The sequence below is a fragment of the Scomber scombrus genome, chromosome 6 (genome assembly GCF_963691925.1).
Source record: "Scomber scombrus chromosome 6, fScoSco1.1, whole genome shotgun sequence".
Taxonomy (NCBI): Eukaryota; Metazoa; Chordata; class Actinopteri; order Scombriformes; family Scombridae; genus Scomber; species Scomber scombrus.
In genome coordinates this window covers 11,154,824-11,180,815 of record NC_084975.1, presented here as the reverse complement: position 1 = coordinate 11,180,815, position 25,992 = coordinate 11,154,824, and the positions used below count along the sequence as shown (strand labels likewise).

Genomic DNA, 25,992 nt, shown 5'->3' with positions numbered 1-25,992 from the left:
TAAGATGATATAAAGAGATTCAGGAACTTGTTGAGATCATTTCATGTGTAATCCTCAGTGTTATGTACTTAAAAGAAGACTCATAAAATAAGCAGCACATTACAGTTTAAATAATAATAACAAATTGCAATGGGAGATGATTAGCTTAGCGTAAGATTGGATTCATGCATCCTGTGTTCATACAAAGGTAAGAAAATCTACCTACCAGCACCTTGAAAGCTCATTAAATAACATGGTGTATCAAAAGTGTAAAAAGATCAAGTGGTAGTTTAAATAGGGTTGGGAGGGGGACTATTTCTTGATCGGGTGTAGTGACCTTCAGTGTAAACTCCAAGAAGTTACTACACCCAACCGAGAAATAAAACAGAAACGTACTGGTTTTACAAGTTTAATACGCATTAAACAAACAAGATACACAGTGAGCTTCACAGTTGTTAGTTGGCAGATTGTGTTACCTTTTGACAGAGCCAATCTACCTGTCCTGTAACTTTATATTTAACAAACAAATATGAAATGTTATTGATCTTCCAAAATGTCAAACTATTAAAATAGTGGTTAGCGTTGTTGTAAAGTAGCAGTGTAACAGTCACTTATACAGTCACTATTCAAATGTATTCATATGCATATTAATCAGTCATTAGGTGAGAGAAGCTCTATTGTACCAGCCTGACTTCAAATCTGACTGTTCAAGTAAATTGACCCTTCCTCTTCTCCTATGCCTCCTCTCTCTGTCTGCTTCTTTCACTTACATCATGCCCCTTTATGTCCCCACCTGACCTCTGCAGCTGCTGCTTGACGCCAAAGCCAATGTGGAGGGGTCCCTGCAGGACGGGATGGAGAACTACACAGAGACCCCGCTGCAGCTGGCTGCTGCTGCAGGTACAGAGCTGCCTCCTGTTTGTCTATACTGTACCATGCTGAGAACACCAGCTGGCCATATATAACCAGCTGATAACCACACCTGGCTGTCAGCGTGATCATTGGCTGAGTTATAACTTCAGAGGCATATTTATTCCGGGGGGCTGGAAAAATAAAGACAAATAGAGGCATGCATGCAGAACAAATGAACAAACCTTTGCCTCACTCTCATTTTTCTCTGTCCCTCATTCTTGTTTAATCTTGTTAAGTGCACATTAACTCTGCCAATCATTTTTCATGCACAGGTAACTTTGAGCTAGTGAGTTTGCTGCTGGAGCGGGGGGCGGATCCCATGGTGGGAACCATGTACCGCAATGGCATCTCCACTGCACCGCAGGGAGACATGAACTCCTATAGCCTGGCTGCAGCTCATGGTCACAGGTAGCTAATTCACACATTTATGTTAAACCATCACTACACACTGAATAAACACACATATAAACATTCTGTGTATTCAGCATATAATCTTGTTTACGCACAAACACAAACTCAACGGAGCACATCCAGGAAACTGACACCTCAGCTGTTGAATTTGTTTGTGTCATTAGATGTTTAACATTGTGTGACTAAATTCCTCTTGTTTGCCTGCGTTTTTGCTGTTGTTGTTCTTGGCACTGTGCACTTCAGAAACTCTGCACACTCATCTGAAATGTATGAAAATAAATACTAAAAGAAAACATCAGTGTGGTCTCTGTATGCCACTTTAGGTTTCTAAAACTATAGTCAAACTTTTACACAAATCCATAATTTGCTCATAATTTGTCCAGTTCACATTTGATTTGTTACATGTTTTATCATTTAATGTGTGCTAAGATCATACAAGTCCATTATTTAACTGTTTTAATGTTTATAATCCATAGCACTGCATGTAAAATGGTTATTCCTTAAGATGTTTTGTTCATTGTGCAATTTCCACCAAACCTGGTGCAGATTATCAGTGTGTCTAACTCTATTTGTGACAATAAACCAGCTAAAAACAATAAAATATTGGTGACAAGAGGAACACATCATATCTGGTCCACTCAGGGGCACCAAACAAATACATTAGAATTGTGTTATAATATACTGTATATATATATAATTGCTCCATAGATTAAACAACATAATTCAGGCTCCTCTTTATTTATAGGCACGTTTAATTTTTTACTTGTGACTGGAGTTACATTTAACAGTCTATAGCATATATTTTCCATTCCACACATACGTTTTTACCAGACATCTGCCTATTTGCATGAAATGAGAAATTTCAGGGATTTTTCATTTGCTGATATGCACATATAGCATTACTTTATCTAGAAAAGACACTTTTCTGACTAAGGTTAAGTGAGGTCACACAGTCTGTACACAGGTTACTTGTTATCCATTCTATGAGGAGATCAGTCTGACTGTCTGCACAAAGCACAGTATATTTCCACCTGACCTTGGTTACCATAGCATACAGCCAGCCTTATGACGATGACTGCATATCCACGCCAACCTCAGTAGACAGAGAGATGATCCGCTCTGAAAGAGACAGGTCATGACCTACAGCTCCCAGGATAGAAAATGCTCAGAGAAGGAAAAAAAAGGAAAACATTTTACCCACAACAGTGTTTGTTAATTAAACAGGCTTGATGCTAAAATAACGATCAAAGCTGTGAGATAGTTCTTTTAGATTGTTTGTGGCCCATCACATTAATGAGTATAACTCAGTGACTGCCATTTCACTTTCAAAATACTCAGACATGTTTAAAAATTATTATATTGCCACTTACTGTGATATTGTACAAGACTCAAGCTCATTATAGAGTAAAAAGTAACTAAATATTGTCCACAAATCTTTGCAGACCAATCAAATGTAATTCCTATTTTAATTGATTTGTGCTTTTTTTTTCTTCTAGAAATGTGTTTCGTAAGTTGCTGTCTCATACAGAAAAAGGGAAAGGGGATGTTTTGTCATTGGAAGAGATTCTGGCAGAGGGTTCGGAGCTGGAGGGGAGAAGTTTGTCTGAGATGGACCTGATCCGGACTGGGAAAGCCAAACTTAAAGCCCTGAAAGAAGCCATGTATCACAGTGCAGAGCATGGGCATGTAGACATTACCATAGACATACGGAGCCTCGGTTAGTCTACTCTTAACACGTAGCCATGTAATTTCTACAGTATCTTTGTGTGTATTTAGTATGTTTGTATATTTTTTATTTTGTGTTTCATGTGTGTTTACCTTTATATCTATTTCCTAGGGGTCCCATGGACTTTGCACAATTGGCTGGAGTCTTTGCGTACATGTTTCCATCAGCACCGCCGGCCTCTGATCCAGGGCCTTCTGAAAGAGTTCAGCTGCATTGAGGAAGAAGAGTACACCGAGGAGCTCATCACACATGGCCTCCCTCTCATGTTCCAGATCCTCAGAGCCAGCAAGGTACAATACAACTTTGCCTGTGTCACCTGTCAAATCATTTTGGTTTCAATTATTTATATGGGATAGGCATTGTGAAATGAATAGAGCTTTTTATAAAGCTACATTTTGCTCCCTGTCTTTGACATTATTTTTTCAATATTTCTCATGTCTCTTTTTATAATGCTTGTTCTGTTTACAAAGCCACAGTTGCAGTTCCCTCTCTTCTTGTATGATTGTCATTAGGTAGTCAGGTCATCAGCTTCACAGAGACTGACAGAACCCCAGAGGCCTACTCAATATCAATTACCTAAAACCATAATGATTTATGATATGCCCCCTCGCTCCTCTCTGCTGCTGCTCATCAGATCAGGTCTCTGTCTCATACTTAAGCTCATGATCCCTTTGATATGCTATATTAGATCTAAAACAGCACATCATCATCACGTCAGGCACCTCTGTTTGTTTTGTCTCCTGGGCCTTGACTTATTACTGCACTGCCGCGGTGATGAGAGTTTTGTTGTTATTGCTGAGATGAAGAAAAAAAAACACTGCAGGGTGCAGACATACAAACATTCATATAAATAATACATACAAGTGGACCTGCAGAGACACACATGCATGTACAATCCCATACTAACAATATTTACATACACCCACACTCATACACTCAGGCCAGCCCAGCCTTCAGTGGCTTGCTGAAGTGTCAATCCTTGTCTCTGTCTTGGCTGATGTATGGTGGGGCCACTGACCCTCATTTCTATGAGGGCCTCAGGGACTGCCGGCACTCTCTGCCCCACCATGAGGACCAGAGACATCAAGGTAGAGGCCGTTTATCTTTCCCCAGCCAGACAGTCTGCTTCCTCAGCTCACTGCAAATGTTCATTCAGAAATTTAGTTCAATTCAATTCAATATGATTTTATTTTTTTGATTTTTTTTCTTTTTGTATAATTTCATTTCACTATCTATCTATCTATCTATCTATCTATCTATCTATCTATCTATCTATCTATCTATCTATCTATCTATCTATCTATCTATCTATCTATCTATCCATCTATCCATCTATCTATCTATCTATCCATCCATGACATATTGTGCTTGGCTGAATCCAGTGAATGTAGAAAAGCATATTTGTCCCAGGTGGAATATGGGTTTTTAATAGCTGTTTATTGGCGTCACTCTTCAGTAAGAGTAGAAGCTTAGCAAGTTACCTCACCCTCTGAAGTTTTGTTACTCTTTCCGTGTTTCCTCAGAATGAGGTGATCAGCCAGCAACTGTCTGCAATCTTCACCCAGTGTTACGGCCCATACCCCATTCCCAAACTGGCAGAGATCAAGAGGAAACAGACGGCACGCCTGGGTGGGAGCCTGTTTTTATAATTTAAAAAGAAACTGTATAATTTTTTCTCGTGTTGAAATAGTGCAGGATAGTGTTAAAAAAGGAGAAAAAAAGGCAGCATTTATACAGCACAAATAATTTCAATGTATTGTTGTGAGCCAACTATCTTTAAATGCTGAATGAATGGCAAGTGCTCAGAACGCCATCTAGTGCTCAGACATTTGAATTGAAATATAAACATAACCTGACTCAAAGTAGTTGAAATGTGCCTAGAATAGTGAGTAAGGCTAAGTTGCACACCTTGGTTTGTTTGTTTTTATAATAACAGAAAAACATCAAGTTTTTCTGGCCATGTGTCTTTTAGATCCTCACTTTCTGAACAATAAAGAGATGTCCGATGTGACCTTTTTGGTGGAGGGGAAACCTTTTTATGCCCACAAAGTCCTGCTCTTCACAGCTTCCACCAGGTAAATTGCTTATAAGTTTTTGCTTGCAAAATACATAAGTATACAAACTCTATGTATGCAACCTTTTATACAGTAAGATTGTTCTATTAAGGCTCTAACTAGATTAGAAAACATAAAACATACATATTGTGTCACTGTGAAAAGGGTTAGGGTTAGGGTTAAATTAATTCATATAGTAATAGCCGATTGCTTTCACTGGTCAACAGAGAACTACAGTAGATTCATCTGTCACTTATTCGTTACATGTCAGAAGTAAAATATGAATTGAAGTTATCTTGATATGTTGATGAGGTGTATTGTCAGTACTATGCATTCCTTCCGGCTGATCCATGAAGTCATTTTTTTACCACCCCTGGGATCTTGACAGGATGTCCATTTAAATCCCATGTCATGTTACATTTATGATAACCAATAAGTCCCCTGATCAAATGACTGCAGGGAAGTTATGCATAACTCAATAAACGTGCTGTTGATCCCCTATTGACATTATGCCCTCAGAAAAAATGTCAAAAAACTCAAGAAAAACTAATTTTCCCCTATTATTTCAAGGCCTATTGTACTCTACCATCATGCTACATTCTGCTTTGAGCTACATTAAGATGTATGACCATTCTTTGAGTGTTAATAATATGAATTAAGGCTCATCCAAACCATGGTTATGATTTCTCCCTTTTTACATCTGTGCTTCTTTTTTTCTCTCTCAAGGTTTAAAACTCTGCTAGCCAACAGGCCATGTGGTGAAAATACCTGTATTGAAATCAGCAATGTGAAATATCACATTTTTCAGGTAATGTACAAGAGAGATATTTGAATTACCTTTTAACCACATAATCATTTCCCATCTATGATGAATTCATACTGTATTTATCCTGGGAGCTGTGTAATATGTATTTTTTTTGTTCCAGCTGGTGATGCAGTATCTCTACTGTGGAGGAACAGAAGCTCTGCATATTAGGAACACTGATATTATGGAGGTTAGCTTGTTATTCCAGCTTTCACTGTAACGTAAAGTTGTATTATATACTGCTAAATATATGAAGCTCACACCAAAGACAAGCCTTTATGCCATGAAACATAATCTCAAGATTTACTATGGATATCCATTTTTTAATGTCTTTGATCAAGTGCTAAACTTTAATATTCATTCATATTATTCACTTGTGGTTTTTTGCAGCTTTTGTCGGCGTCCAAATTCTTCCAGCTTGAGGCGCTCCAGAGGCACTGTGAGATCATCTGCTCGAAGAACATCAACACAGAAACTTGTGTGGAGATCTACAACCACACCAAGGTGCAAACAGAATTAGGAATTCTCATTGATACACAGAAAGTTTGCATTTTCATTGCATAAAAACAATTTTTTTTCTTTTGGTTTCAGTTTCTTGATGTTCCAGACTTGGCATCCTATATAGAGGGCTACTTCCTAAAGAATATGGTAATGCTGATTGAGCTGGAGCCATTCAAACAGCTGCTGTATGATGCACCTCAAGATAGCCCGGGCTGCGACATCCTGCAGGACCTGGAGAAAACCCTGGCCATCCGCATCCAGTCCATCCACCTGTCCTCCTCTAAGGGATCCATCGTCTGAACTCCTGAGCTTACTACACTCATGAACAGAGAGTAGTCATGGCTCTCCATTGAGATGTAGCTGAGCGACAGATCATCTCAAGCAAAAGAGACAAATAAGAAAGTGTGATAAATAAGACTGGACTGTCAACTCTGTGAAGCTCATCAGTTGCTATTATGCTATTTGTTATCTTAGCACAGATGATTACAAGTTTGTCTGTCTGCCTTGTTGATATCTGTCTACTATGAGTTAACATGACTGTCATAAAATAGCTGTATTATGCCACAGTTTGCCAATAACATCCATGACTGTAACAATGTCCCTTGTTGAGCAAAAAATTCCAAGGTTAGTACAGTAGTACAAAATGTGTGTTACATGTTGAACTAAACTGATGAGGTGGGACTACAGAAGCTCAGATGAAGAGCAGCAACCCACCACAGCAGTCAGAGCAAAACAACAACCTCAGTCTAATGTGATAAGCCATCCTTACCTAGCTGTGAGGAAAAACTGCCGCCACATGTTGTGATTATTTGCTTAAACATCTCGGCCTGTATAGAGTCTTAATTTGTATATCTGTCAGTCACTTAGCGGTATTCATGCTGATTACTCTTTTAAGCCAAACTGACACGTAGACTAAATGTAATGTGACTGATGCAAAAGAGGGACATTCATCCTTTGACTTTGGGCAACTGGATTGGAAAGAGGACTTTTTTTCCTCCACTACTGTGTAAATATTGTTGATAAAAACAGATCTATAGATAATGTAAGTTAATTTATATATCCACAGATGTTTTCTCATGTGTCTTACTGTTGGATATTGCTGTAAAAAAAAAAGAAGCTTATCTTATAAATGTCTATGTTTAAATGTTGCATGTCAGAGGGATGATTGCGTTTTGGATTTTCTGTTTGAACTGTTGGAATATTAAGCAGCTTTTACTCTTATATGACTGAACATTGGGTGAGAAATTGTTTTGTCATCAGCATGGGTCACTAAATGTGTAGCAGTCAAATGGTGTCGTCATTTTGTGTGTGTGAGAGGCTCCAGGCCTGTTTAATCCTGAACTGAAAACTTAGAGCTTTTGCCTGTTTTCCAGGGATTGTGGGACCACATGTACTGTATATAAGTGTGACTTGATCAAGATTAGTTTAAAGAATATGATGAATCTGCTCTTAAAGATTTCTCTGGTTCAGTCTGTGACTCTAAAACACCCCTAAGGGCTGTCTAAAATGTGATGTGATGTAAAATTATGAAGGCCATCTTGCTATTATTTTGCTATCAACAGCTAAAAGGTTAGAATCTCAGCTGGAAAGTGGTTTAATGTGGCACCTAACTGCTTACAAACCTATGCAGTCTTGGATAGTCTAAACGATAACAAAAAAGTTCTGAACAAGTCACACCATGCTCATTTATGGAGCCCTAAAACCGACAAAATGTAGTTAAAGGGTATCAGACAAGTACAAATATAATTAAATACATCCAAAAAAAAACCAAGCCCCAAAAGTTAGCATGCTAACCCTACATGGAAGGTCACTGGCACCATGCTTCCATAATTTATCTTCATCCTCAAGTGTATGCATCTTTATCGATTTATCTTTATTTATAGACCATAATAAAAAAGGTTTTTATTGTGTTGTCCTTGACAACTTGGAGATCTATGGGATTTAGGTGTATCTTTGCTCCTAATGTCAAACCCCAAGAAGTGTAGGCTAGCTAACTTTGTTGGTGTTTTCTTGCCAACTAAAATTGCTTTGCCTACTGTTACAGAGTTTATACAATGTAGCTATTGTACTCAGCAGCACAGAAGCCTTAGATACCTTGATATGAAATTTCTGATAAATAATAATCAGTAATGTGGATATAATGATTGAATGTGTAAAGGCAAAGTATAATAGTCAGAATGGTCTGGTATGTTAAGAAAATGACATCACTGTCAATGAAATGCAGCCTTTAAAACCAGGAAAAGACAATAATTATGTAATATCACGATATTATGATCACCAAATCTAAGATGATATCTAGTCTCATATTACGATATCAATATCACAATATCGATATAATATTGTGATATGAGATATACAGGCCTAGGACAGTATATGGATTATGAACCTTACATGCACTGGCTGGTGTAGTTTTATGACAACAGCTCAACTGTAATGAGTGTTTAACCACCAGTGTCTTCAGTTAAGCTAAATAAGTCACACACAGAAACATCTCACATTACTACTATAAAAAGCACAGGTGTGAATAATATAAAAAAAACTCCTCCAGCAATTTTGATCCCTTTTTTTAACTGCCTAAATCGGTTGATTACTGTTTTGATGCAATTAAAGAGTTTTATCTTCTTTCACTCCATTTTTATTATTCAACTAACAATAATATGATCTATTTAACTATAGTTTTGACTGATAACAGTTCATTACATTTCGTCAGTTTTGTCATATGGTAAAATGTCCCTTATTACAGAGTGCATGAAGTGTATGTGTCGGATTATAGTTTGCAAGGATTGAAGCAGTGTGTTGTGACTGAAAGTTCAAATGAGTGGCAGTGCAGAGGAGGTATCATGGTCAAAGAGGGAGACAAACAGGCACAATGGAAGTCAGAGGGAGGAAAATCAATCAGGCAGTATACACCTATAAAGAAAAAGAGAAGAAGAAAGAAAACATCAAAACTGTGCACAGAGAACAGACGTGCCCTTGTTCTGCACCGGTCCGTTCTGTGTGGTCACTGTACTCCTACTGTGGAGAAATTCACTCCTTCTTTTCAGGCAGATATGCAATATATATCAATTTAAAGTGACTGTCAAGAGATTTGTGCTACCATGAGATTATTTTTTTAAATGTTTTATTTAATTTGTTCCCCTTCCTTTGTGCTGGTCTGCAACAGTGCAAAACAACAAGTGCCAGACATGATACTCTTTCACTATTTCTCTCGAACGTCATGGGGCAGCAGGATAGTCAGGGTTTGTTTGGCTGCATGCTTTCTTAGATGACACATGATACATTTTCACAATCAAATTACTGGGAGTAAACAATCTAGTTTCGGTCTCTTTTTTTGTAGCAATGGGTATTGAATTACGTCCCATCTAATCTGTGTTCCTCATATCCCGTATAATATCTCAAGAAAACTGTTGCAGTCCACTTCTCTGTCTCTGTCTCTGTCTCTGTCTCTCTCTCTCTCTCTCTGGCTCTCTCTCTCTCTCTCTCTCTCTCTCTCTCTCTCTCTCTCTCTCTCTCTCTCTCTCTCTCTCTCTCTCTCTCTCTCTCTCTCTCTCTCTCTTTCTGTGTGTGCGAGGGAAAGGGTGACAGCAGTTGTTAAGGAGTCGCTATGGTTACCGCTGTCCATGAACAATGTTGAGTGGAGAATGCTCAAAAGACTGAATGGCATCCTGAGGTGCACATACGTATACATGTTTATACACTGACACAATCAACACACACTCACACATATTCGGAATGTAGTCACCCAAAATGATTTCCTCCTGAATGAGGAGATTGTTATTCGAAGCAGAAATTACCCATCATCAGATTAGCTGTGTCAGACAAGAGACTGTGTGATTAAGCCATGGAAATGTCTCTGTTGCCTCTTTTCTAAAGCACTGCTGGGCATCTTAATTTACTGGGCTGTGAACTGCAAGTAGAGCGCTAAGTAACACCAAGGGAAGTCATGTGGGGAACTCCACAGGAGGACACATTCAGCTATGTAACCAATAACCAACTGTTTGACACTGTATATGATGGGGGTTTGTGTGTTTTGCCCTCTTTGTGGCTGCTTCATTTCTCTTGCTACAAACTGGAATTCCTCAATACATAACTTTTTGTGTTACCATGTTCTCAGTTCAGAGTGTCTATTGTTCAGTTTTGTGTGTGGGTTGATGTGTGCATGAGTGTGAGCAAATGGGGGGGGGGGGTAAAACAGGTTGTTTGCCCCAGTAACTCTGCCCCCAGCGCGAGCCCCTTCGTCCTCCCCTTGTTGTCATGCACAGGCAGTCTCCCTTTGGCACAAAGTAGGCTGGCAGCACAAGAGCCATGTGTTTTAGCTCCACGCTTTGAAGGACTCAAAAAAAAAGAAAAAAAAAACTTTTCAGAACTGTTTCTGAGAGGCGTCGTGTAGGGGAGAGAGGGAGAGAGAAAGAGAGAAAAGAGGAGGGGTGAAAGAGAGTGTAAATGTGAGGGACAGACATGGGGAACAGAAGGAGCTGCCCACAAAAACAAGCTGTCTTCCATGTGGGGATTTGATTTCAGTTGTTGGAGGATATCTTTGTTGGAAAATATTTGGAGAGATCTTGCAACAACAGGTGAGTGTGGAGAGAGTAATGTGTGAGGAAGAAGCAAAGGACGATGATTTAATAAGTGGCATCAGAGACTTGAGCAAACACAAAAGGGGGGGGGGTAGTTTTTGTGATACTGCATGATTAGTAGCCTAATGGCTCATTTCCTTTTAGTTTAATGCAATTTTATAGATTTTTTTTCTTTTACTAAATTTGAGTGTTTCTCTCAATCTCAATTTTTCAGTCTCAGTTTTGAAATAAATTCATTGGACTTCTTGTTGATAAGAACAGCTTTGAAGACACATGTTTGAAATAGGTTAAAGTGAAAACATAAGCTCTTTAATCACTGATTAATTCATTCACTCCTCTGTAGCTCCTTCTTCTTTTTGAAATTCCTTTATTCCCTCCACTTTTTCAGAGGCTGCAACTCTCACTCGTCGTTTCCCGTCCCATCCTTGAAGTGTGCAGTTATCCACCAGCTGTTTCAGTGATGCAGCGTGAGGAGCTATCAGCCAGAGAGGAGTTCACCTACAGCCACATGTCCACTCTGGAGAGGGGTAGTGGGACGCTGGGACGGCGAAGCGACAGGGGAAGGCCAGACAGGGATAGGCCAGAGCGGGACAACTACACAGTGGACGTGAGGGCCAGTGACCTGCAGCTGGCCCAGCCGGAGCATCTAAAGCACCCCTGCTTCAGCTACAGGGCCTGGCTCTACAGTGTCCTCATAGGGGTGAGAGGAGAGATGAAGGTTGTTAGAAAGGAGGCACACTACAGGATTTATCTATTTACTCCATGACACACAAATTTGAAAGGTTGGGGTGTTTTAGTCCCAATCTTGAAAACTTGAGTGGAATGTTGACAAGAAATCTTATTTTGTGCCTCCATATTTAAGTGAAGAGAGACATATCATCATATTCCAGATTGTAAATGAGTTTTGAGGTGGTCATGCTCTTATTTCTTGTTGTTTACAATCAATATTGAATGAGCATTTACTCTATAGGTGACAGATAAAAGTGGATATGGATTGATGGGTTTACTCTTGGTCTGTTTCTATTTATGAGCTTGTGTACTGTGTTATATCAGTTTGACTGAGCACTTCAGAATTATGTATTTTTTGTGTTCATGGGAGAGAGAAAATTTGGCTGGTGTTCCCATGCAGTCTTACCTGTTGAATGCTTTTATGAAAGTCTGTATTTGTGTGTGCATGCATACCTGTGTGTGTGTGTGTCCTCAGGGTAGTCTGCTCATCACATCTGGTTTCTCACTGTACTTGGGAAATCTGTTTCCTGTTGCTATGGACTACCTGCGCTGTGCTGCAGGCTCTGTAAGTTGCCATCATGCATGTGTATTCACAGCTGTGCTCATGATGATATTGTCTGGCTCTACCTTAATGAGTGTATCAACAGTGTTAGCATTTTCACACAGTATCTGCAGCATTTCACATATTTGTTGCTATTTTTCACAGGGCCTCCCTGCAGCGATAGCTAGTTTTGCCATTGCCAAGAACAGATATGTTGCAGTGAGTAAACAAACAAATACAACTGAAGCAAAAGAGATGATTACGTTTTAATAGATTTTAAATTGAAGATCCATCAGGGAACTAAGGCTAAATACTAATACAGGTCTCATGTTTTCTTGTTTTTTTTAAGGTGTCAGATTTCCAGGTGGTCTATGTGTCAACATTTGCAGTGACGACAACCTGCCTGGTTTGGTTTGGTTGCAAACTAGTCCTGAACCCCTCTGCTGTTAATGTAAATCAATCATAGATCATAGTAATACAGTAATATAATGAAAACAGCTGTTTGGTCACATATGAGCATATTGAGGTAATATTCAAAATAAAGCATTTTCTCTATTTCTTTTCTTCAATATTCCCTCTGCTACTGTGTCTCTGGTCTCCCTCCTACTGTCTGTTCTCAGATCAACTTTAACCTCATTTTGATGATTTTGCTGGAGGTGTTGATGGCCAGTACTGTTATCCTGTCAGCTCGCTCTGCAGAGGACTGCTGCTGCCACAGGAAGGTGTGTGTGGGTGATTGATTGCTTTTTTTCTCCTATCTGAGGTCTCTCCCCTATAGCTTCCACTCCACTAGCCTAACTCAATCTTTCTGTCCATCTTCCAGTCGGTGACATATGACAGAGCTGTGGTCATGACCCCTGCAGTGTTCCCCACTCGACTCCTCAAAGCATATTCTGTGAGTAGTCGTCAATCTCAATGCATATGGCCTTGCTGTGTGCGATCAGTGGCTCTCCATCACTGACAAATGTCTGCAACAGGTGATCGAAGTGATTGTTGGAATCTCTGCTGTGTTTGGAGGCATTATTGCGCTCAACATGGATGCTTTGCTACCTGGCCCCTACTTGTCTGTCACATTTTTCTGGATCCTTGTAGCTGTGAGTTTTTCTTATTTAAGCTGACTTATCATTATCATTATCATTATGACACAGATTGCATCTCAGAGTGATAATTAATAACATACTTTGTATCTGATCTGTAATCGTTTTCAGTGTTTTCCGAGTGCTATTGCCAGTCATGTTGTATCAGAATACCCCAACAAATGTCTGGTGAGTACAAGACAATATTCTAATTAGAGTGTTAGCCTTAGTCTTGTCAGTATTTACCACACAAAGGGTGATTGCAATCAACTAAATTAATATATTTTGAACTGTCCTTGTCAGAGCTCAAATACTTATAATTTTACTTATAATTGTCAAATAATTTTCATAAATACATTTCACACTTCCTTGTGCTGTGTCTGCCACTCTCTTTTGGGTCTACAAACTTCCTTTTTTTCTCTCACTTCCTCTTTTTTTCTCCTCTGCTGGCATCTCTCAGGTGGAGGTACTAATTGCCATCAGCAGCGTGACATCTCCCCTGCTCTTTTCAGCCTCTGGCTTCCTTTCTTGCAGTGTGATCAGCTTTGTTGAAATTTTCCTGCAAGATGTGCCAACAGCAAAAGTAAGTTTAATGGTTTGGAAAGTAGTGTGCAATGTGCAGGTTTTCTGTTTAACTCTGTCTATTCACCTCCTTTTTAATGAGGGATACTGCAACAGATTTGAGTGAAACTGTGAAACTGATTCATGTGAAATTTCATTAAGAATCATCTGTGTTTGTGTCCAGCAGTCCTATGACATCCTGCTGCTGATTCTGATGGTGCTGCTGCTGGTGCAAGCAATTCTTACTTCAGCCACTGTGGTGCACTGTGCCGCCTACAAGAGTCAGCTCCGCATGGGTGCTGTAGAGTGCCACGACAGTATGCACACCCCAACCCAATACTGTGATGTACGCATCAAACACACACAAGACTTATGATCACAAACAAATTCATCTGTCTGGCGTTTTCTCTCCTTGTCTGTCTTGCCACTTCCAATAACACATGAATGTTGTAATATGCCAGGTTTACTTCTGCCCCAGCTGTTAGACTCACCAGCTAAAGCTAATGTAAATGGCATAATCAAATTAAAATGTAAGAGCTGGGCACACTATTAGAATAATCTAAAAACGGCATTGTGCAGCTCATCGTTCACACATCATTGCTCTCCATGTTTTTTTGGTCACCTTTACCCTTCTATGTTTCGTCTCTCTTCAATCTTTTTCTCCTCGCTACCTCTTCCTGTTTTGCTCCCTCAGCAGCAGGTATCCAATGGAACACTGCAGGATTTCGACAAAGACAGAGCCTGGAAGGCAGTTGTGGTCCAAATGGCCCAATGAACAGTCCTACAGTACACAGAGAAGTTTGATGAGGAGTGAAAAAAAGGGAAAGTGAAAAGGATGAAAACAAAACGGCCATAAAACTCTCTAAGCTGTAAGCAGAGGGGTACAGTACAGGGGGCAGTAAAGATTTATTTAGAGAGACACAGGGAGACAGAGAAAAGGAGAGAAAAGATGGAGAAAATGAACAAATGGAGCAGAAGGGGATTTTTATTTGTTTTTTGATATTTGTATAGAAAATGCTTTACGCACTTTTACTTTGCTTTACTCTGCTTTGAGGAGGGTTTTTATTTGACCTGGAGTTTGAACTATTTGCAAAAGCACAAACAGGGTTATGTCATTGACACTATATAATCTGTGTACAATAAACAATCATGAGTCAATCAATAATTACTGGATAAAGAATTGTTTGCACTTCAGTCAAACAACAGAGTTTTGTGAAGTCTATTAAGACAGTGAATTGACTGCACTGATTGTGACTGCGCTTTTGTACTTTAATGGAAAAAGCGCTTTACAAGTAATATCAAACTCACAGTAGTATTAGCTTCCTGTTGTTAATGTGTATGTGATGAAGTATGTGAGATGAGATGTATGCAGGTTTGGTACATCTTTAAATACATTGTGGCTCAACTTTGCCTTGGCACTGGCACAGCAGGTATTAGCCAGTCGTGGCCTGATGATGGTTTCAGACAGCCACATTCATGGCAATGTTTTCTGCAGCCATAAATGTGGGTATGTTTGAAGAAGCAGCTGATTTTATTTTATTCACATATATCCCCAAGTGTATCCCCTTATTAAACAGTGTTAGTTCTTCTGCTATAAGCTTTTGTTATTCAGAAATAGGCCTCTGTATGTCTCCTCATGTACAAAAGTTGCAGTGTGTCGGTAGTAGTCACAGTAGTTTATTGCAGAGAGAGCTGGTTCATTACTGCAGATAAATTAACTGAGAATATACAATATGTCTTCTGTCTTGTTTAGAAAAATAAAGTGATTTTTATTCATTGTAAAACGTGTGTGTTTGTTATTGTTATAATTCCTAAATGTTTTCATGTGTCTCACTTAATCAACCTACAGATATTGTATATACGTACATAGCTGGATGACAGACTGCCTAAGCACATATGATAATCATGACCTGGATACTAAAATAACTTAAAAGTTATCTTCACAGGCTGTGATGCAAAATATTCACATTCCTGATTCCTTGCTTGGAAATGAGAATAGTGTTGTGTCCTCATTATTGTTGTACTGTGAGTTATCGGCTATGTGTTAATTAACTTAATTTCCTTCCTTAATCCACTCTCCTCCCTTTGCTGTAGTTTGTAATATAAACTGCACAAGACATAGTATTATACACACTTAGTCATCTGTCTTTCTTATATAATATGGGCATATTTACAACACCTCAATAGCTGCTGCAGGACCAGCTGGTCACTCTCATCTTCACAAGGAACTTTGCAGCTACCCATAACTGGGAGTATTATGCGTATGTGTACTGTATGTGAAATGCATCCATGGCACAAATATAACACAGGCATCATTCAAAGAGACAGAACACATGTGGCCAAAACTGTTGTCTTTCTTTATATTCTTCATAACACGACACCAGGTAGCAGGAAGCAAGATCTCTGCAACGAAGCTGTGTGTGTGTGTGTGTGTGAGAGAGGAGAGAGAGAGGAGAGAGAGAGAGAGAGAGAGAGAGAGAGAGAGAGAGAGAGATGAGAGAGAGAGAGAGAGAGAACTTCCGGCTTCCCTAACCGGCAGAAACCGGCTTGGGGAAAACTGACTTGTGGCTCCATCCAGCTGACGACCACCGGGGGCGCGCCACTTTTGCGCGTTCACAGCGCCTTTTCACAGCTAGAATCCAGCAGATTGCCCAAGATCCAACGTCATTATAAAATGGTCCCTGTCCAATAGTGATGTAATGAATATGTGTCATTAGAAAAGAGCACTATTTACAATTATATTTTAACAATGAATTTGAATTAATGTTTTTTTCTTTACAAAACATTGCTTTCAGAACAACCACAGCTTTTTTCAACATTCAGCCTTTAGTTACAACCACAAGTTGTCTATGCAATTAAATGATATGTGACTGACCCTTACAGCACTGACTCTCTCTTTCTCTCTCTGTTCTGAAACTGAGTTTTTCGTTTACTCCCATCTGTACAATCCCCACTGCTGCTGTCTTGTGTGCTTAAAAAAGACACGAAAGAAAAAGCAAAAAAAAAAAAAGTCCGGATACGCAGATGCTTGCCCCACCCAGTGAGTCTGAATGACAGTCATCTTGCCCATTAGCTGTTTGCATGAGTCTGTGGCCAGTCCCACATTTTCAGATGATAGGCAGGCAAGGCAAACCTATCAATAGAAAAGTGAACGATTGTCTTTGCCTTGTAGTTAGGTTGTAGACAGGGCGGACGGAAGATCCACGGAAGATCTGAGACTTGAAACCGATCCACAGATAGTTATAAGACAATTCTGATATTCAGCAGTTTAGTATTCAAAGACCATTTATGTTATCACCTATTATGTCACTAACAGCCAAGTAATGTTCACATGGGAGTCTAGATCTGTTTACTTTTGATGGTAAACCTGTGAAGATGACTGCATGTGTGATTGGCAGGATGATCTTTTAATTAGTTTGTCAGCATCCATTCTAACACACCCAGTGAATCACGGCTGATCGTGGGGATATACAAAGCGAGGTGATGTGATGAACTGTAGAATCTTAATGTGTTATCATCCCTTGTTTCTGAGGAAGAGGCAGGGCGGGCAGGAGGAGAGGGAGGGAGGAGAAGAAGAGAGGAGAAGGAGGGGAGCTGGGGGAAAAGGCGGAACAAACCGGTGTGCTCGGATACATGCTGTAGCGGCTCGCCCGCACTGCAGATTAACTCTTACCGTGCCGGGAGATGCAGCGAGACATGGTGAGTTCATTTTTATTGTTTTCTCTCTGCGTGCACATGGCTCGTTTGTTAGCGCCAGAGAGGGAGTTTGATATTTCTCCGGTGACAGTCACTGATGCAGGTAGACAGCTGATGCAGCATCTTTAGAGAGTCCGACAGGAAGATCTCCTCTTCTCTCATGCACACACACACACACACACACACACACACACACACACACACACACACACACACACACACACACACACACACACACACACACACACACACACACACACACACACACAGAGAGAGAGAGAGAGTCAGAGAGAGGGAAAGATCAACACACACACACACATGCACACGCACATACTCAAACGCTACACTTGATGTTTAGGAGCTCGTCTGTTGCTGGCTGGTCGGGAGCTATCCGCGGCTCCGGTGCTGAAACGGTTCGTAACCTGCTTGCAGCTGCAGTTCACTGCAATGCAAATGTTTCTTGATGGAAGTGTGACCCTCCCGGATGCGATTCTGTCTCCGTGTGCTGGACTGACATATCTGTAAGGAGACAGCAGTGAGGAGCATCCCAGCCAAACATGAGCTAACTAGGACATAGTGATCTTCCCGCCCTATGAGATGTTCCTGCAGTGTTCCCACAGGCACTTCTGTATAGTCAGCGTAGTCAGCATAGTGTGGGCACTATGTGGACACTTTTTTCTATGTCCTATGTAATATTAGTGTAAAATAGTATCCCTTTACATCTTCATAAAATGTATTCTGGTGCTGCTATCTGGTCAGATGTGTGTCCTGGATGTCTGACAACAAGTAATAGTCAAGTGGGCTGAAAGTTCTTCCCATTTCAGCCATCATCTAATTCATAATGAATGAACAGAGCTGCTTCAGCTACTGTCTTGGATCCTAGCTCTATATCTTTGTAATTGGCAATACTGGTCATAGCCAAGTGGGATGCTGTAGTAGCCGAGGAATGTGGGATTCCCTGTCTAAACACTGGCAGCATCGCCCAACTGTAGGGCATAATCTGTTGGACTGGAACAGTGCCAGTGGTTCGCAGACAGGAGTACAGCCTCTAAAATGTCATGCTGCCCCTTTAAATTTAAATTATACAAAGTTTATATCTCGTCTGAGCTTTCTTCAGACAATCGGTGGGGATGTAGGCAAAGTTGCCTTGATTAAAAAGGCAATATATGGACAGAGCAGAGTAAAATCAGTGCTGTATGTCGCCATATCTCACAGGACATCTTGTTCTCTCCTTTTTTTTTGGTGTAACAATAATTACTTGCATGAAGTCAGCATTAACAGCAGTCTTGAATAGTGTTTTCTGATAATATTTCCAAGGAATCCTCCCCTTGTGATCTTTCTCATCATGACGGTGAGAGTGCTAATGCGAGTGCGCTAATTTGCCTCTGTACTTGTGAAACTACAGTCCCAAAGGTTCCACTCTCTGAGATATTAAATACACTTCCCATCCCTGGACTAAAGGGCTGAGCTTTTAAGAATTTCATAGATGAGCTATGTTTTTGCATAATGAGAGGAAATGGGGAGAGGAAAGAGACATAGGGGAGAGCGAGAGCAAGAGGTTGAGGATTGTTGATGGGAAGGGGCCATGTTTTCACACTTCTCGCAAAGGACATTCACATAACTGTGAAATGAGCGTGCAATAGCCGCACAATTACAGCACCAGCACATGCATACACATTATGTATGCATGTATGCACAGGACAAGACATCCCACCGGCAAGTGTCTGAGTTCACCTGACATCCCAGGGTGAACATGCTGTTCCACAAAGATCATGACCACCAGGTGTCCAGAAAGAGGTAGGGGCAGCTTTTTGAAATAGCAGATGTCCAGAAATAAGGTTGTTAATATTTACAGACAATTCATAATTGGTCTACATAACTAAACAATCTCAGAGTAAATTGAGTTTTTAACTAAAGATAAGCTCACTCTCCAGAGAATACATATGCCCTTTAGTGTCCTTGTTCGATCAAAAGCAAAAAACCCTCTCAGATGTAACAACATTAACACACTCCACTGGTCAGAGAGTGAAGATTAGTCGTCCTTGGCCACAAGACTGCACCATAGAGGACAAAGGATGAGACCAGAGAGCTTTTCTAAGGAATGTGTGAACAAATATAAATTCACTCTATGGCTCATTTAAGTAATAATACCTTGTACATGCTATTTTTTCTCCTAGTTATTTTTTAAAATAAAAAATTGCATTATTTCCATAACTGGTTATCTATCTTGCAGGAAAGGATTGGTCAGAGCATCTCTTGACCAAAGCTCACGTAACAACTCATCAGACAACAATCACCCTCCTTGGTGATCGCAAGGACGCCTCCTAAACTGAGCTCATTCTTCAACCTGCCACACAGAGGGTGAAGACGGAGGCCAGGCGCTGTAGAGACGGGGCAAAACGCAGAGATGCACACAGAAGAGGTCTAGTGAGGAGCATGCTCCTGAACATTATGTGTGTCTCTAACAGAGAACAGCTGTGAGCAACCACAGAATAATCTAAGCTCAGGAGAAAACAGACCACACAGTATGACCCACTTCTTTCCCACGTGGGGTGACAGGGGCTGAAGTTGTGTTTGGGTGTGTATCAGACAGTGGCAAGGAGTGTTTAACTACAGCAGGGAGAGTGTGGTGTCCTCTCCAGCCCAGAGGGGCGTTGTAGTGTGTGTCCTTTGTGTCCCAGATGCAGAACATCCTTGATCAAAACTTAGACATGGCTACAGCTCTACTTGCCGGCGAGAAGCTGAAGGAGCTGATCCTGCCGGGCTCCTCTCAGGATGAGAGAGGCGGGGCACTGGCCAGCCTGTTGGTACAACTTAAGCTGGAGCTGCCCTTTGATCGTGTCGTTACTATAGGGACGGTCATCATCCCCATCCTGCTGGTCACTCTCGTCTTCACAAGGAACTTTGCAGGTGAGTGTTCAGCCACTAAACATGTGTGTTTACACAGTGCACTGTACATACCTTGTGTCTCACCACAAAAATATTAGGACAGTTGGAAGAATGAAATTTAGTTATACTTAGCATTATGTACAATTAGCCATGCAGTACTTTTGTGTCTCCTGTGACACAGTGATAAGAGGAAGTGATAGTCAGAGATCAGGCAGGCAAGGAAAAGGAGAACTCTAGAAAAGTTATAGAGCGAGTAAGGCAGATTGGAGATAGGGGGTATGGTGGATTGTTGGGAAGGAGAGGAGGACGATTAAGAGGAAGAGTGGAAGCGATGGATGGGAGAGATGTTAGTTCATTGCTGAGTCAGGCTCTCTGCATAGCAGCATTATCCAGCTGGGACAGACCGTTTAACTTGAGTAGCAGAAGAACTATGGGTATCCAGGCAACTTCTCTCACACAGTGATGTGTTTGTGTTATCATATTGTCAAAGAATTTGTAGATGAGTCAGCACAAGGACAGCCTGGTGTGAGGTCATTGCACATATTCACCTCATCATCTGCAGCATAAAAGTGTAAATTCTGACTTAGACTCTTAGACTTGTACTTAACAGGCATAAATATTGTATATGTATTTAAGTGATACAAACAATGTTCTACAGGAAGGGTTCCCACTTCCTCTATCTGAGCCATGAAGACACTTCTATCTATTTCAAAGAAGCTGTGTGTGTATTGTTAGAGAGGCACAGCACTTTGTGCTGATCAGATTGAGTGATTCTTAAAGATTATCTGAGATACAGCACTAATTAAAAATAAACTGATTGAAGAGATCTGCTATAAAATTTGAAAAGAGCTTTGCAAGTCGCATCATTGAAATATATCTCAGGAAATATCAAGCCGAGTATCCCCAGTTTAACCATAACCACTATTTGAAAAGTGAAATGAACTTGAGCAATAAAGTTATTACCTGTGTCTGCTTTAAGCATGTGATGCATTTTGCCACCCTCAATATTGACTTACAGTACTCATTGTTATGTATGCACAGTACAATGGCTGCTTTCAAGAAAGGTTTCAGGTATGTTTACTTTTTTCACATTTGAATAAGAAATTAATAAATTGTTGAACCAGGGAATTAAAAAAAAAAAAACCTGTCTGGCCACTTATTGTTTGCACATTTGGTGTGTCTAGCAAAGTCACATGACAGGAATGAGGACTGAGACTATGAAAAAGTTCAGGATGTAGCAGTGAAAAATGTGTCTTTCAGCTAATACATTTAAATTATGTTATGAATGTAATCCTCCATCTTGTTAAAGCAATTTTTGAACTGGTGTTTTCCTACTCTCTTTAGAGGAGTCCATATATTGTTACACACCACACAACTTCACCAGAGACCAGGCACTGTATGCAAGAGGCTACTGCTGGACAGACCTGCGTGATGCTGTACCTGGTGTGGAATCTCACCTCTGGCCTTCACTATTTGAACACAAGTTCCTGCCCTACGCTCTGCTGGCCTTCGCTGGAATAATGTACATTCCTGCTTTGGCCTGGGAGTTCCTTGCCTCCACGCGGCTCACTTCAGAGCTCAATTTCCTGCTTCAAGAGATTGATAACTGCTATCATCGAGCTGCTGAGGGCCGAGCCCCAAAGATCGAGAAGCAGATCCAATCCAAAGGACCTGGCATAACTGAGCGAGAGAGGAGGGAGATTATAGAGAATGCAGAGAAGGAGAAGAGCCCTGAGCAAAACCTGTTTGAGAAGTATTTGGAGAGACGAGGCCAAAGTAACTTTCTAGCGAAGCTTTACCTGGGACGCCATCTGGCTATTATCTGCCTCAGTTCCATCCCCATTTCCTACCTTAGCGCCTACTATGCCCGTCAAAGGCAGAATGAATTTACCTGTGCGCTAGGTGAGCCACCAGACATTAGCAGCTATTCAGAGCTGAAGATCAGGGTCAACTGTAAGCTGCCTGCTGTGCAGCTCCAACGCATCATGGCAGCAGTAGACATTTCTCTACTATGCACCATGAACCTCATCATCCTGATTAATTTGCTGCATTTGTTTGTGGTGCGAAAGTCCAACTTTGTATTTGACAAACTGCATAAAGTTGGTATCAAGACACGACGACGCTGGCAGAAGTCTCAGTTCTGCGATATCAACATCCTGGCCATGTTCTGTAATGAGAATAGGGACCACATCAAGTCGCTTAACCGACTGGACTTCATCACCAATGAGAGTGACCTCATGTATGACAATGTGGTCAGGCAGCTGTTGGCTGCGCTTGCACAGTCCAATCATGATGCTACACCCACTGTGAGGGATTCTGGGATACAAACAATAGATCCTAACATGGATCCTTCTGATCTCTCAGTGGGAGATATTACCACTGAGCCTCTGGTCATCAAACGGCCCCGTAAGAAGATTAAATGGATCCCGAGCTCAAATCCTCTTCCTCAGTCATTCAAGGTAAGGCAGTCAGTTGTCTGAGAATAATTTTCTTGTCTCTAGTTGTAATTCATCAGCATTTATTCAGCTGCACCAATGACAGCAGTAGAAAAACTCTAAACGTACTCTTCTCTGCAAACAGAATAATATTAACTATATGATATATCAAATATATCATTCACTGGAGCACAGCAGTTCATATCAACATGAACTGAAGAGTCTGAATAAGTTTCGTCCAACTGAGCCTTATCAGCTTTTGCTAAGAGGCTTTTTCTGTGGATGTGGTCTTCATGTAGAATTTCCAAATTATATTTAACAACTCGGTGCTGCTTTAATAGCCTTTTTGTTGAAGATGTTATATAATGACCTTTTTTTTCTATTGTAAAGGAACCCCTTACCACGACGCGTTTAGAAAACAACACAAAGCCTGAAAAACCCAAACCTCTCAGACGAAAGACAGTAGCAGACGGCTTCATTGCACCACTTGTGGATAGCAAGGGGACACAACATCCTCTAACAAAAGGTACCCAATACAATGGAAGTCTATGTCATGCTAAGAAATAACATTTTGTTTTTATGGTGCTTTTATCAATATTTTTATACTGATGAATCACATTACAGAAGTGTGTAATGTGAAATGTTGAAGTAACAATCCCACAGATAATTATCACTATAATTCTCACTCTGTTCCCCTCAGCTCTATAGAGATTTTTACCTCCTTTCAGCTCATTGTTTTGGTTTTATGCTCCACAATCTAACTGTTTGGTTCACTTTTAGTAAAAAAAACGTGTAAATTGTATGCAGCTAGCTGGTGAACTGAGTGGAGCATTTAGTTGCTCAACAGCCAAACATTTCCCTCAGGAGTTGGTGAAGACCAAAATAGAGCTAAACAGAGAGTAAATATTTGACTTATATTGGTAAGTCAGGTGGCCAGACGCACAACTCTAAATGAATGCTAATGTTATTGCATGTCTGATCATTTTTAATTGTAGATTTAAGTGGGATGGAGAAAAAGCACACTCGCAACTTCTCTCTGGACGTCCACCCGTATATGCTGACCATTCGTAAGCCCAAGGTGGAGGCCATAATCACAGAACCCCTACCCACAGAGCACAACTTGGATACAGTATATCTTGAAGGCACACACACTATTGTTCATGTGTCTGGTGCCATTACAGGTAAGTCTAATCTGTCATTCACTCTTGCTCTTCCTGGTTCAGGGCAGAATTCAATTCATTTTTGTTGTACATGTTTATGTATCTGTCCTCATTTGTTTGTTGTTGCTGTGATTTTAACTTGTTAGCCCTGTGCCGCCTGCTGTCGCCTTTAATAGTGTCTTTTTCATTATGTAAAGCACTTTGTGATTTTGTTTCTGTGAAAGGTGCTATTAAAATAAAGGTTACTTACTTACTTACAGTTCACTGAGCATCATCATTTGACTTTGAGTTTCTCTTCCTTACCACCTTATTGTATGTTATGCTTATCTTTCCAGAGACTAAGGTTTGCTCTCCACAATCAACGAACACTGCCTTTTCTACAGTGACCCTGCCCACCACTACATACATAAATGGTGTTAGCCCCAACCCGCCATCCAGTGAGGATCCCCTCAGTCCTAAGTCCTCTCCTCCTCCAAGGGATGCTCTCACCCAGGCGGAAAACCCTGAGGCTCAACCACCCCCTCTGGCCAGAGCCCCAACACACCAGCTGCTGAGCATTCATCACACTCTCTTTGAGGAAGAAGAGGATGAAGAACAACGTAGAGGCAGACTGGCAGAGAGACCTGGAGAGCTCATCGCCGCTGGGGAATGTTGAAGAAGGAGACAAAGAGGAGTGCTGATGGAGATTCCTCTCCTTATCCCCCCTCTCTCAAACTCTACACTCTGCACACATGACCACCATGTCAATCACCTCCTATCAACAGCCACCTCTACTCTCTGAATGAACTCACAAACTTCTGTTATGAGATAGCGAGAAGATGATGTGGAAAACGCAAGTTCGTGAACTGAACTTTTAGATGGGAAAATTATTCAGAGAAGAAAAAAAACAGACAGACGTTTGTGTATTGAATTGTGTTGACCAGAGTGTACTGTAGGAAATTATGTCATATTCACGTCTCAGGATGAATGAAGCTTATCACCCTTCAATGAAACCAGCAGTGATATAATTCAACAGGGTGCTACAGTGCAAGGTCAAACAGCTATATCGAATAATGAAACGAATAACTTAAATGAACGACTATGAGGGATGAGTGAGCTTTCTAAAAAACAAAACAAAAAGATACACCATATGCATATCTGCAAAGAGGACTGCATTATGGCTTAAAAATATATTTTAAACACATATGATAACGCTTTTGTCCCTTTATCCCAATAGCCAAGTAGACAGGTAGCTCACGCAATACGGATGTTGAGATTTGCACAATTAATATGCAAAAGATCACAATATATTTGTGGCAATAATGTTTGCGCTTACAGCATCATATTTCACAGAATGCTATACATATAAAGACACTATATGACCCAGTGTTTGTTGGGTGTTTATAATATAAGACACATTTCCTGGCATTATCATTGCCATTTCATCATTGATTAGGAACGTGTATCACTCAACTATAGTTACACGTCATTAATAATAGGTAAATTGGCGCATTATATTAAAGAACAGCAAAAGAACAAACTCTGAAATGAAATGGTGGCTTTGAGGGACAAAGTGAAACTTTAATATGCTCAGAAATGCAGATAGCCAAGACGTCTAGTGCAATGTGGGTGTTTTCGACTTTTAGTAGCAGCTCCAATATGATGATCGGAGTTAGACTCACTGGTAAAGTATATGACTTGTGTGTTCTGCTGGCTTCTTGTGGGAGTGCTGTGATGTGAAGTGAACGATGAGTAAAAAGGTTTTTAACATGACAGCTATAGTATAAGCTTTTGATTGTCATTTGCTGGTCTTACACAATCTAAATTTATTTTAGTGACTCTGCCCTGTTTCACACTTGTGCTAACATCTGCTTGATCACCAAAAAAACAAACAAAAAAACATAAAGAAATGAATAGTTAGAATAGTTATTTGTAGTAAAACTAATATAAGATATACTAGC

General features: G+C 40.4%; 3 protein-coding genes across 3 annotated transcripts in view; all 3 read left to right on the top strand.

The window, feature by feature from the left end:
- btbd11b (BTB (POZ) domain containing 11b) overlaps positions 1-6,810 on the top strand; it is a 70,036-nt gene extending 63,226 nt beyond the window's left edge. The window contains exons 8-17 of the mRNA XM_062420587.1: positions 786-879; positions 1,164-1,299; positions 2,799-3,019; positions 3,140-3,318; positions 4,552-4,657; positions 5,001-5,103; positions 5,809-5,890; positions 6,009-6,077; positions 6,278-6,391; positions 6,479-6,810. Of these exons, the coding sequence (XP_062276571.1) occupies positions 786-879; positions 1,164-1,299; positions 2,799-3,019; positions 3,140-3,318; positions 4,552-4,657; positions 5,001-5,103; positions 5,809-5,890; positions 6,009-6,077; positions 6,278-6,391; positions 6,479-6,688 (1,314 nt within the window). The 3' untranslated portion in view covers positions 6,689-6,810. The remainder of the gene's footprint in view (positions 1-785; positions 880-1,163; positions 1,300-2,798; positions 3,020-3,139; positions 3,319-4,551; positions 4,658-5,000; positions 5,104-5,808; positions 5,891-6,008; positions 6,078-6,277; positions 6,392-6,478) is intronic.
- A 4,615-nt stretch (positions 6,811-11,425) lies between these two features.
- On the top strand, positions 11,426-14,647 carry mlc1 (modulator of VRAC current 1). Its single transcript, XM_062421239.1, has 11 exons — positions 11,426-11,665; positions 12,170-12,259; positions 12,401-12,454; positions 12,585-12,686; positions 12,856-12,957; positions 13,059-13,130; positions 13,213-13,329; positions 13,444-13,500; positions 13,772-13,894; positions 14,057-14,218; positions 14,567-14,647. The coding sequence occupies exons 1-11, from the start codon at positions 11,426-11,428 to the stop codon at positions 14,645-14,647; spliced, it is 1,200 nt and encodes a 399-aa protein (XP_062277223.1).
- A 5,602-nt stretch (positions 14,648-20,249) lies between these two features.
- On the top strand, positions 20,250-24,707 carry panx2 (pannexin 2). The gene is made up of 5 exons (XM_062421328.1): positions 20,250-20,478; positions 21,802-22,916; positions 23,283-23,418; positions 23,888-24,073; positions 24,388-24,707. Exons 1-5 carry the CDS (start codon positions 20,250-20,252, stop codon positions 24,705-24,707), a joined length of 1,986 nt encoding a protein of 661 aa, XP_062277312.1.
- Positions 24,708-25,992: the final 1,285 nt, after the last annotated feature.